This window comes from Nicotiana tomentosiformis, chromosome 3 (genome assembly GCF_000390325.3).
Source record: "Nicotiana tomentosiformis chromosome 3, ASM39032v3, whole genome shotgun sequence".
NCBI classification, from domain to species: Eukaryota; Viridiplantae; Streptophyta; class Magnoliopsida; order Solanales; family Solanaceae; genus Nicotiana; species Nicotiana tomentosiformis.
Genome location: NC_090814.1, coordinates 50,961,205 through 50,974,954, shown reverse-complemented (window position 1 = coordinate 50,974,954; position 13,750 = coordinate 50,961,205). Strand labels below are relative to the sequence as shown.

General features: G+C 43.5%; 1 protein-coding gene across 1 annotated transcript; it reads right to left on the bottom strand.

Annotated features, from left to right (window-relative positions):
- Positions 1 to 342: 342 nt before the first annotated feature.
- On the bottom strand, positions 343 to 1,035 carry LOC138907793 (uncharacterized). Its single transcript, XM_070198407.1, has one exon. The coding sequence runs from the start codon at positions 1,033 to 1,035 to the stop codon at positions 343 to 345; it is 693 nt and encodes a 230-aa protein (XP_070054508.1).
- Positions 1,036 to 13,750: the final 12,715 nt, after the last annotated feature.

Genomic DNA, 13,750 nt, shown 5'->3' with positions numbered 1-13,750 from the left:
TCCATGAAAGTTGTCGGGGCATTTGTTAGCCCAAAAGACATTACCAGAAATTCAAAGTGCCCATACCGGATTCTAAAAGTTGTTTTCGGAATATCCTACTCCCTGATCTTCAATTGATGGTACCGGAATCTCAAATCAATTTTGGAGAAATACTTAGCACCCTGGAATTGATCGAACAAGTCATCTATTCTTGGCAGCGGGTACTTATTCTTGAAATTGACCTTGTTGAGATGCAGAAAATCACATTCTCAATGACCCATCTTTCTTCCTTACCAAAAGAACCGGCGCACCCCAAGGAGACATACTCGGCGGGATGAAACCCTTCTCTAACAAATCCTTTAATTATTCCTTTAGCTCCCTCAACTCTGCTGGTTCCATTCTATAAGGTGGAATAGATATAGGTTGCGTGCATAGCATCACATCAATCCCAAAATTAATCTCCCTATCTGGAGGGATCCCAGGGAGTTTATCAGGAAAGACCTCCAAAAATTCATTCACAACTGGTACATATTCAAATGAAGGTGCCTCAGCGTCGGTGTCCGTAACCTGGACAAAATGGTAAATACATCCCTTGTTGATTATCTTGACGGCCTTAAGGTAATAAATAAACCTACCCTTCGGCACCACATCATCCCCCTTCCACTCAACAACTGGATCATTTGGAAATTCAAATCTAATGGTTCTAGTTCGGCAATTAAGTTTAGAAAAACATGAATAAAGCCAGTCCATCCCTATGATTACATCAAAATAAACCATCCCTAGTTCAATAAGATTGGTCATGGTGTCCCGACCATGCACCGTGATAACACAGTCACTATAAACCCGCGCGGCCACAATAGACTCACCAACCAGAGTAGATACAGAGAACAGCTCATGAAACGATTCCGGTTCTATCCCAAATTCCATAGCAACATAGGGAGTGACATAGGAGAAGGTGGAAACAGGATCAATAAGAGCATACACATCATGATATTGGACAGTTAATATACCTGTGACGATATCTAGAGAAGCCTCTGAACTTTGGCGACCCTTCATAGTATAGAAATGGTTGGGTCCTCCCGAACTCTGTGCACCACCCCTAGCTGCACCACGCCCTACGGGTGCTGGATTGTCTCAAGCTAGAGGAGGTGATGCGGATGTAATAGCTGCAGAGATAGCTGGCTGTGCTGTACCCCTACCCATGCTCTGGTGAGATGAACGACATTCCCTCTGAATATAACCCCTTATACCACACTCATAGCATACAGGTTGGTCTATGAAACAGGCCCCAAAGTGCATCTTCCCACACCTAGAGCATGGCGGCCTCCTCTACTACTGAAATCTCCCACCAGACAGACCCTGCTGGTAGGATCCCCTATTGCCCTGGCTGGGCCTAAAACGGCTCCCCAACTACCTGACTAGACCTCGATGGCTGTGCACTGACCGAAGACTGAGGAAAAGACTGGGAGGTCCCTGACGACCCTGCCCGAAATGCTGACCTACCACCACCACTACCAAAAGAACCACCAAAGTTGCCTGCGGACCGGCCCTTGTTACTGCCATCATGCTCTATTATGATCTTCAATTTGTGGGTCTCTATGGCTTGAGAAAATGCCACCATCTTACCATCTTACCGTAGTTCATGCCCCTGTACAAACCAGCGCACTCTAGCCTCCATAGTGGGCAACATATAGATGGCATATTTCGATAGGCGCGTGAATCTCATATGATACTCCCATACACTCATGCTACCTTGATTCAGGCTCTCGAACTCAGTGGCACTGGGTAACTTAGTCTCGATAGGCAAGAAATGATCAATGAAAGCATCGGCAAACTCACTCCACCTCGCCGGAGGGCTCCCCTCCTCACGGGAGTCCTCCCACATCTCAAACCAAGAATAGGCCACCCCTTTCAGGTGATAGGAGGCCAACTCCACTCTCTTCGTCTTAGTAGCACGCATAACTCGGAGGGTCTTGTGTATCTCGTCAATAAAATCCTGGGGGTCCTCCTCAGGATTATTACATGTGAACACTGGAGGATCCAACTAGAGAAATCTGTTCACCCTAGAACTGGAGGAATCCCCTAGTTGACTAGAAGAAATGGGTGCAATATTTGATCTCTGGGTCCGGGAAGCCACTATCTCAGCCAGTATCTGTATGGCTCCCCGAAGATCCCCATCAGATACACTGGAACCAGAAGCTGGGGTTGGAGGTGGAACTGGGATATCAGTAGGGGGTGGAATAGTTGCACCCTTAGTAGGTGTAGGGATTGGTGCGGTCTGATCAGGAGTAGTAAAATCAGGCAGTGTAGTAGTCGGGGGAATGCTCTCACCCATTGGTCTCTCACCCGCATCATCACTTAAAGAATCAACTACCACTCCTGGGGTGCATTGTCTTCTTGGCCAGTTTTTATTTTCTTACTAGGTGTCGTGTACTGAAAATTAGAGCAATGCACGAGTTAGAGGCAGAACAGTCGTACAATCAACTCTATTGCACGATCTACAATATCAAAGAATGGTATTATTCCTAAATGTCCAAACAACCTCCTAATTATAGATGTTGTCAACAACACACCGATAAGAAAGACTCTACTAGACACAACTCCGAGACATCCTAGGACACTTTAAAACCTTAGGTTCTAATACCAAACTTGTCACACCTCGACCTTGGGGAGCACGACCGGCGCTCCACAGGGTTACCCCGGTCAAGGAAGCGTGCACAATGTCGTCTACCCAATACACCCATGATTAAAGAGATGAATACATTTCATTAGCTAGACAGTAAAAGGTCATGTGAATAACAAGTTCATTTCCATTAGTTACGTCGTTAACAAGTTCCCAAAGTAATACATTATATATTCGTAGTGAAAGTGGAACAGATGGTACATTTACAACAAGTTAAGTTCAACCTTCCCAAAACAAGATACAACCCACACTAAGTCTATGGAGCATCTAACAGTACCAAAAATGTGCTAAGATAGTGCCGGCAACAAGGCCCCGACTATACCTCAAAATGCTATGTACAAAGAGTAAGAGATACAGGACCCCAAAGTGCAGTGAGGCTCACCAAGTCAGCTGTAGAAAGGGTATGTTGCTATCACGGATCAACACCACCTACTATGGAACCACCTTCATTCATTATAGATGCAACGCCCCGACAAAAGGGTCGTTAGTACATATGGAATATTACTAGTATGTAAAGCTAAACATCCTCTCAATAGAACGAGTAACAATAAACGGAGAAAGAAACATGAAATCAATAAGAGACTCAAATAGTAACAAAGCATCATGTTATGGGAAAGGTAAATTTCAAGCAAGTTCGATATTTTAAATTGGAGACCTTTAGCACCAATATACCACAGTGTTTTAGCACGGAGTCTGATCTCTACCCGATCGACTAAGTTGTCTCACCCCAAGACATCCACTCACAATACCACTATGTGCGCAACATGGCATCTGATCCTTGCTTGATCGGCTAAGTCGTCTCGCCACAATGTCGTGTGGGTCGACATCACTTCTTGTTAGCAATAATCCCATCCCATTCAAGGGAAAACATCTCAACACATCAATATCATCCCATATAAGGGGAAACAAACCCATCACATTAACACGGGGATTTACCCCTCAATTACTCCTACACCGGCACATCTAGTTTCGGGGTTAGGTTATTTTGACCTACCCTTACTCGGTGACTAAATGATAGCCCCAAGGAATTTATTAATAAAAGGATTTATCACTCATTTCATATTCTTTTACATGTCATTTATTTCATTGGCACCATTGGCCATAATGCAATATAATTCTTGGCACGTGGCCGCACATCATATTTCATGCTCTCTTCTTTTACTTTCAAATACCATTGTGGATACTCGACAATAATGCCTTTCAAATCAAGACTTTAAATACATATTTGGGAAATTTAGGGTCTTAGGCACATGTGATTTCTTACAAAATTGACATGATAACTATCATTAGAAACAAGTTTTTAAATCACAACACAATGCCACACTGCCCATACTTAAACCATATTCTCAAACGGTAACTCAACATAACAAGAATCTTTAGGGTACAAATTGAACGCATACTTACTTAGACACACAACTTATTCAAATTAATCAAATTATAATAAGCATCCCGAGACTTACAAGGATATTGTGGGTTCAATTCTAAGGGAAGAGTTTAGCCAACATACCTCACCTTGAGCTTTTAAACTACTACAATGTTCTGGAAATCTTAGACACTTCAATCTATTTAGAGATATAGCAAAATCGAACACAAATTAGGAAGGAGTTCATAGTTCCAGCTCACTTGAGCATTTTATAAAACACTAGGTGTGCGTTAAGGTTTCAAGGTCCTCCTACGGTGGATTCTTTAATCCCACCACCCAAAGTTTACTCAAACTCAACAATCTTCCCACTACCCTTAATGGTACATGAATGTAAAATAAACAATTCCCACACCGAAGAATTTGCTTGGCTTATTGCCTATTTTCAGTTAAAATCACAAAATTGCGGGCTATGGAGTAGAACCTTACCTCTAGAATGAAGCCCTAGTGAATTCTTCTTGCAAATTCTTCAACTTTGAGCAAGAATTGATGAATGATGAGCTTAGGAACTCCCCCTCACTCTATGTCACTCCCTCTATCTAGAAATGTAAGTTTTAACCTTCTAAAATGATCCCTAAGGCTGTTTTATAAGAATGGGGTCGGGTTCAAAAATTAAAACAATGAAGCCCCAATGCAAATTTGTGATCACATATGCGACCGCATAAAGCTTCTGCGGTTAAAAATATGGGTAGCATAATGGCCCTCCGGAACTGGCATTTTTTGCTTAACTCTACGAATGATTTGCAGTCCGCAGACTTATTCTGCAGTCGCATAATGCGCTGCAGAACATCCCTCCAAAAAATATTATGTGGGATTTGTGATGGATTGCGCGGTCCGCGAAATGATTATGCGGTCGCAAAATGGACCGCATATTGGTCCCAAAATTATCTCAGGTTTCCGCTTCACTCCGCGCTAGATCTGCGGTCCGCAGATCAGTTCTGCGATCGCAGACTTGGCCACACAAAATGCCCTGTACTTCAAATATACGAAACCCCGGATTTTTGGTAAGATTTTATGGGGCCTTACAATATACATATTTTGTTGGGACCCCCTGTGGTCATTTCTGCTGTTGAGGTATTTGCTTAAATTGCAATTACATACTTAGTCATATTCATTCATTTACATATCATATGCCTGTCTCTGTTATCATTTGTTGTCACATCATGTTATCATTGATTGGGCTGCCTTGCATGAGATTTGTGAGTCCGAGAGGCTAGAGAGGTTGATGACCTAGTGAGGCTCAAGGCCTGATTGTGAGTGATATTGATGGGATGGCAGGACGCCGCAACATGCTTTATTGATTCATGATGGGATCAGGCTGCATGCCACAGCATGCCATGATTGGCTTATATTAGCGCTTGGATATGATCCGTCCCTCCAGAGTCTGACATACCTATTTTGAGCGCATGTACCTACTTAGTAAGAGTGCCGAGTGCGAGTGCCTAGTGGTTGAGAGTGCTGAGTGATTGGTAGGTGCTGAGTGATTGTTACACCCTATATTTTTGTACGTAAAAATGCGTCCTAAGCAAACTAATGTAGGACCAAAAATGAGATAATATTTCAAAGTATATAAAGTAAGTTAATCATGTTACCTATGAGGTTACAAATATTGAAGATCATGAACAACAAGTACAAAGAGGGTTGGACAGTTCAGAAGCTAAAGCAATTGAATAAAACAATGTTTCGTCGAAAGTCGACAAGTTGGGAATGTTATAACATGTACCTTTGGGGTGAGACTAGGGTGATTAACATGATAAAGAGATTATGTTATGATTTATATTAGTCGTATGACATCCGTGTGTTATGTTTTTAAGTCAAGCGAGTTGTGGAACAAAAGTCGATGAAAGTCATCACAAGTTACATTCATAAGTTTTACTGAAACATTGGGTCAAATGTAACTGCAATTTTCTCCTAATATCCTTAGAGTTATGGGGTGTTCCATCCATCAAATTAAAGATCTATGAGTCTATTTTCCAACGCATTAAACCGTTTGTCAATACGACATCGGAGTAGAGAGATATGGGCATTTTTGCGATACTGCGCAAGCTGCTAGGTGACAAGTAGGTGTGTCACCTACTTGCTTAAATGAAAGCCCAAAAATGGACCATTTCGGGTCGTCCAAAGAGGCCTTTTAAAGGCCCATTTTCTTCATATATTAGACTTAAAATAGAGCATAATAACCAGACATAAGCTCTGCAAAGAATCCTCCCAAAAATTTCCCACAAACCCTAATTGATTTTCTCTCCCTTTCAATTTCTAATTAGAGGTAAAACCTAAAGTTTGAAGGACCAAGATAGGAGCTGAGTTATCCAACAAATAAGGTGAGTTTACTGCTCTCTTTCATCCATTTTTTCTTCTATAAATTCATGGCAAGTCGTTCTATACTTGTAAGAACTCACGGGACGGTGATCGGAAGCCGTGAGTTCGAGTTATTCACTTGTAGCGGACTGTTTTGTGGACTGTTTTGTGTTGCTGTTAGGCTGCGTGTTTTCCTACTGTTTTGTAGAGTTTTGGAGGAGGAAGGGGGTTTAGAAACACCATATAAATGTAGGGTGGTTGTCTGGTCGCTCGTCATAACATTTCCGGGTCGTTTGACACTACTACGGTGGTCGTTTTGAGTATGAAGAGATTGGGGTGTGTTGGGCTGTTTTGTAGTGTTTGATGGCATATATAGGGCTGGAAAATGATGTATTTATGTTGTTATTGTTCTGTTCTTGTATTGTTGGTGTTATCTTGAATTTGGAGGAATAAGGATTATAGGGGAGATGCTGCCCGTTTTAATACAAAATAAGTTTGTCGTTCGTTGTGCGATAGTTGTACCTTTCGTAACTTAACGATAGTATTATTATCATTCTTTTAGATTAAGGTGCAAAGAAGTGAGTTCAACTTGGTGATTGGGAAGATTGTGATAAGGTATGTTAAGGCTAATCCCTTCCTTCATTTTGGCATGATCTCGTAGCTACATGTGTTAATAATGAGACATAAAGAGAAGTTCATATTCATGAATTTATTCACACTATTCTAGTCTCATAAGTTACAATATTATTCCTTATCGAGATTCTATATTCAATTTAGTATTGTCTTCTTCCAGTCAAGAGAGCAGCAAGCCTATATATACAGTATTACAGTATTTTCATTACCATCGAGCTATAATCGATGGGCAGGCCCCTATTGGGCAACCTCTGATCAGATGGTAAGTTATATATACCGAGCCTACTGTGGCCGAGCGCCTATGAGCGAGCCCAGGATGGCCGAGGTACAGATGCCCAGTATGGCCGAGCGCTTATGAGCGAGCCTACTACGGCCGAGCAGTTACACGTACCGAACCTTATAGGGCCGGACATTTATTTTACTTAATATATTGAGAGAGTTGAGTCAGTATCAGCACGTAAGTATATCTCCAGACCATCTTTGACTCCCAGTTAATTTCAGTTATCATATTATCAGTTCAGTTTCAGCTTTCAGTTATTTTATTGCCTTACATACTCGGTACATTATTTCGTACTGACGTCCTTTTTCTGGGGGCGCTGCATTTCATGCGTGCAGGTTCAGACAGACAGACGGGTAGACCTCCTCAGTAGGTGTTTCCCGAGTTCCGCCTTATCGGTAAGCTCCACGTCTTTCGGAGTTGCCAGGTCTAGAGTTTTGTGTACATCTTATGTATATCTGTATATATGTTATGGGTAGGTCGGGGCCCTGTTCTGATCACAGTACATCTATCAGTAGAGGCTTGTAGACATATCCTGTTGGTTAGTGTTGTATGTTGGGTTTGTATAAATTGGTGGTTTGTCAGCTGTAGTAGCTATGACGGCCTTGTCGGCCTAGCTTTATATTGATATTTAGTTAGCGCTAGTTTCCATTCATTTTTATATTTTGCTTCGCAAATTGTCTTGCAAGGTGGCCCCATGGCCAAAGTATGACATTATATGTTCAGAGTCCCTTAGACGCAATATGGTATGCCAGATTAGGTGAGGCACCGTGTGCTGGTTTCGCTCCTAGGTTCGGGGCGTGACAAACTTGGTATCAGAGCAGTTCTGTCCTAGGGAGTCTACAAGCCGTGTCTAGTAGGGTCTTGTTTATAGATGTTTTGTGCACCACATTATATAAGCAGGGAACTACAGGGCATTTAGGAGTTGGTTACCCTTCTTTGAAATCTAAATCGTGTTATAGAACTAAGTTATAGGAAATTTGAATTAAACTTATGTGTTGGTGTTTGCATGCACAGATGACGGTGACTAGGAAGACTACGGCTAGCTAGAGGAGAGATACAGTAGTAGGTGAGGGGACCAGCAGGGTACCCCCAGTAGATGGGGCCCAGTCTGAGGCTCAAGGGAGACCCCTACTCAGCCATTACCGGCTCCTCCACCAACTGCGGAGATTCCTAGGGAAACCGCACATCCAGTTCCCCCTCCACTTCCATTAGATCAGGACTTGAGAAGTGCGGTGCATTTGTTGACACAGTTGGTAGCTACCCAGCAACAGGCTAGGGCATCAGCTAGTGCAGGAACTTCTGAGGGGTCTGGGAGTTCAAGGGTCCGAGAGTTTATTGCTTTGAGTCCCCCAGAGTTCACGGGGACAGATCAGAGGGAGGACCCGCAGGATTTCATAGATCAGCTTCACAGGATCTTTCGTGTTATGCATGCCACGGAGAAAGAGGCAGTTGAGCTAGCAGCTTTTCGACTCCGAGATATAGCCATCCTTTGGTACGAGGGATGGGAGAGGTCTAGGGGACGTGATGCACCTCCAGCTATTTGGGAGAATTTTTTAGATGCCTTACTTGACCAGTACTTACCACGGGAGATCCGACAGGCTCGAGTCGATCAGTTTCTATCCCTCAAGCAGGGTAATGAGTGTTCGAGAGTATAGTCTCCGTTTTGACTCATTGGCTAGATATGCACCATCCATTGTTGCTACTATGCGGGACAGGATTCACAGGTTTATAGCAGGGTTAGCCCCAGAGTTAACCGAGGCATGTGCCACCACTGCATTGTAGGATAGTATGGATATCTCCCGGATTCAGGCATTCGCCCAGAATATAGAAATGGGTAGGCGTCGGCAGCAGGGTACAGAGAGGGCTGAGCAAGGGCAACGTAAGAGGATGAGATTTCCCAGGTCTCAGGAGCAATCTCAGGGTAGTTATAGGACCCAGTACTTCGGACGGCCACCTAGGCCTCCGCCACCTCAGTTACAGGGTTACAGGTATGACCGCTATACTCAGTCAGGACCAGGTGAGAGCTCACGGGCGTCGGGTTTGCAGCGACAATGAGGTTCTGCGCAGACATGGTCATTTCCTCCGCGGTGTGACATCTGTGGTAGAGGACACTTGGGTCAATGCCGAGCAGGTTCTGATGCTTGTTATACATGTGGGCGTCCGAGGCATATGATGCGAGATTGCCCAAATAGAGATTCTGGGGGAATGGCACAACCAGCGAGTTCAGCAACAGGATCATCTATGTCCGTGCATCCTTCAAGGCGCGAGTCTCAGTCTTCGGCTGGTAGAGGTCGAGGCAGAGGTAGAGGTTCCAGTTCAAGTGGTAATCAGAACCGTATCTATGCTTTAGCGGGTCGACAGGACCAGGAGTCTTCACCAGACGTTGTGACAGGTATATTAACCATTTGCTCTCACGATGCTTATGCTTTGATAGACCCAGGATCTACTTTATCATATATTACCCCATTTGTCGCGAGGAAGTTTGGTATAGTGCCTGAAATACTAAGTGATCCTTTTGCGGTATCTACACCGGTCGGAGAATCGATTATTGCTAGATGGGTTTACCGAGGTTGTACGGTGACAATTTGTAGTCGTCAGACCTCAGCTGACCTAGTTGAGCTAGAGATGATGGATTTTGATGCTATCATGGGCATGGACTGGTTGGCAGCTTGCTATGCCACAGTTGATTGCCGAGCAAAGGCAGTCAGATTTCATTTTTCGGGTGAGCCAGTCCTTGAATGGGTAGGTAATACACCAACACCCAGAGGTAGGTTTATTTCCTATCTGAAGGCAAGGAAAATGATCGCAAAAGGGTACATTTATCATATTGTGCGAGTTAGAGATGTAGATGCTGAGATACCTATACTTCAGTCTATTCCCGTAGTCAAAGAGTATGCAGATGTGTTTCCAGATGAGCTTCCAGGTATTCTTCCAGAGCGAGAGATTGATTTTAGCATCGATTTGCTTCCAGGAACTCAACCAATATCCATCCCTCCGTATAGAATGGCACCTGCCGAATTGAAGGAGTTGAAGGAGCAGTTAAAAGATTTGCTGGAGAAAGGTTACATTAGGCCCAGTACCTCACCTTGGGGTGCACCGGTACTATTTGTGCGGAAGAAAGACGGCTCGCTGAGGATGTGTATCGATTATAGGCAGTTGAACAAGGTAACTATTAAGAATAAGTATCCACTTCCAAGGATCGATGACTTGTTTGATCAATTGCAGGGAGCTAGATGCTTTTCAAAGATAGATTTGAGGTCGGGGTACCACCAGGTCAGAGTTCGAGAAAAAGATATTCCGAAGACAGCCTTCAGGACCCGATATGGCCACTTCGAGTTCCTTGTCATGTCCTTCGGGTTGACTAATGCACCCGCCATATTTATGGACTTGATGAATAGCCTATTCCGGCCATTTTTAGATCTGTTCGTGATAGTATTTATTGATGATATTCTGGTTTATTCCCGTTCAGAGGATGAGCATGTGGACCACCTGCGAGCGGTACTCCAAACCCTCCGTGATCGTAAGTTGTATGCTAAGTTTTCTAAATGTGAGTTTTGGTTGAAGTCTGTAGCATTCTTGGGGCATATTGTATCAGATGAAGGGATAAAGGTAGACACTCAGAAGATTGAGGCCGTGAAATCTTGGCCTAGACCTACCACTCCGACAGAGGTTTGTAGCTTTCTAGGCTTAGCAGGATACTATCGGAGGTTCGTAGAGGGTTTTTCTTCCCTTTCGGCACCATTGACGAAGTTGACACAGAAAGAAACTAAGTTTCAATGGACAGAGGCTTGCGAGCGGAGTTTCCAAGAGCTTAAGAACAGGTTGACCTCAGCTCCAGTTCTAACACTTCCAGAGGGTCTAGAGGGTTATGCCGTGTATTGTGATGCATCAGGTGTCGGGTTAGGATGTGTCCTGATGCAACATGGGAAGGTAATTGCGTATGCTTCAAGGCAGTTGAGGAAGCACGAGAGGAATTATCCGACCCACGACCTCGAGTTAGCTGCGGTTGTCCATGCACTTAAGATATGGCGGCATTATTTATATGGTGTTCATGTTGATGTATTTACTGATCATAAAAGCCTACAATATATTTTCAAGCAGAAAGAGTTGAATTTGCGACAGAGGCGATGGCTTGAGTTATTGAAAGATTACGATGTTAACATTCTCTACCATCCAGGGAAAGCTAATGTTGTAGCAGATGCCTTAAGTCGCCGATCTATGGGTAGCTTAGCACATGTAGAGCCCGAGAAAAGACAATTAGCTAGAGAGATTCATCAATTGGCTTCGTTGGGGGTTCGGTTAGTAGATTCTGAGGATGGTGGAGTTGTACTCCAAAACACTGCAAAATCATCCCTCATAGCTGAAGTCAAGGAAAGGCAGTACGAGGACCCAGAGTTGGTCGAGTTGAGAGAGCGAGTTCCGCAGCAGAAGAAGCCATTGTTAGAGCTCAAGGGAGATGGGGTTCTCAGATACAAGGGTCGTTTGTGTGTTCCAGATGTAGCAGGGCTACGAGACAGGATTATGTCAGAGGCACATTATTCATGGTATTCCATCCATCCTGGATCGACGAAGATGTATCATGACATTAAGGATATGTACTGGTGGAATGATATGAAGAAGAACATTGCTGAGTTTGTCGCCCAATGTACTAGTTGCCAGCAAGTGAAGGTAGAACACCAGAAGCCCGGAGGGCTAATGCAGACTATAGAGATCCCGACATGGAAATGGGAGGCGATAAACATGGACTTTATCATGGGTTTACCTCGTTCTAATCGTAAGTTCGATTCCATATGGGTGATAGTCGATAGGCTCACGAAATCAGCTCACTTCCTACCGGTCAGATCTACATATATAGCAGAAGATTATGCAAAGTTATATATTAAGGAGATAGTGCGGCTACACGGAGTACCAGTATCTATTATATCTGACCGTGGGGCTCAATTTACAGCACATTTTTGGAGGTCATTTCAGAGAGGTCTAGGGACTCAGGTGAATCTCAGCACAGCTTTTCATCCACAGACTGATGGACAAGCCGAGCGCACAATTCAGACGCTCGAGGATATGTTACGAGTATGTGTGTTGGATTTTAAAAGAAGTTGGGATGAACATCTACCTCTTATCGAGTTTGCATATAATAACAGTTACCACTCCAGTATCCAGATGGCTCCGTACGAGGCTTTGTATGGGCGTAAGTGCAGATCTCCTATAGGGTGGTTTGATGTTGGAGAATCTGGGTTACATGGGCCAGACCTGGTTCAGCAGGCCATAGAGAAAGTAAAGCTTATCCGGGAGCGACTGTTGACAGCTCAGAGTCGTCAGAAGTCATATTCTGACGTGCGGCGACGAGACTTAGAGTTCAAGATTAATGACTGGGTATTCTTAAAGGTATCACCTATGAAGGGCGTGATGAGGTTTGGCAAGAAAGGCAAGCTTAGCCCACGGTATATTGGGCCTTATAGGATCATTCGGAGAGTGGGCCAAGTAGCTTATGAGCTAGAGTTGCCCTCAGAATTGGAGTCTGTCCATCCGATTTTTCACGTATCTATGCTACGGAAGTGCATTGGCGATCCTACCCGAGTGGTGCCCACAGATGATGTACAGATTACAGAGGACTTTTCATACGAGGAAATTCCAGTTGCCATCCTAGACCAACAAATCCGCAAGCTACGAAATAAGGAGGTAGCTTCTGTGAAGGTTTTATGGAGGAGCAAGAATGTAGAAGAGATGACGTGGGAATCAGAGGAAGAAATGAAGTCTAAATACCCCCACCTATTTCAAACTGAAGATATGGTTCGAGATGGGATGCTACAACATAGCTCTATGTAGGCTAGCAGGTCATCAGGTAAGCTTTTATTTTTCACTTTCAATATTTATGATTTACGGTCGGTGAGGCAAATTGCTGCTATTTATAAAGATTGGCCATGTGTGGCATGCATAGTATGTTTTCTGGCTGCGTGCAGGTTGGTTTTAACCTAGTGTACGAAGGATACTCTGGCAAAATTTTCCAAAGCCTCTAAGAGTAAACATTCGAGGACGAATGTTCCCAAGGGGGGAGTGATGTTACACCCTATATTTTTGTACGTAAAAATGCGTCGTAAGCAAACTAATGTAGGACCAAAAATGAGATAATATTTAAAAGTATATAAAGTAAGTTAATCATGTTACCTATGAGGTTACAAATATTGAAGATCATGAACAAGTACAAAGAGGGTTGGACAGTTCAGAAGCTAAAGCAATTGAATAAAACAATGTTTCGTCGAAAGTCGACAAGTTGGGAATGTTATAACATGTACCTTTGGGGTGATACTAGGGTGATTAACATGATAAAGATATTATGTTATAATTTATATTAGTCGTATGACATCCGTGTGTTATGTTTTGAAGTCAAGTGAGTTGTGGAACAAAAGTCGATGAAAGTCATCACAAGTTACATTCATAAGTTTTACTGAAACATTGG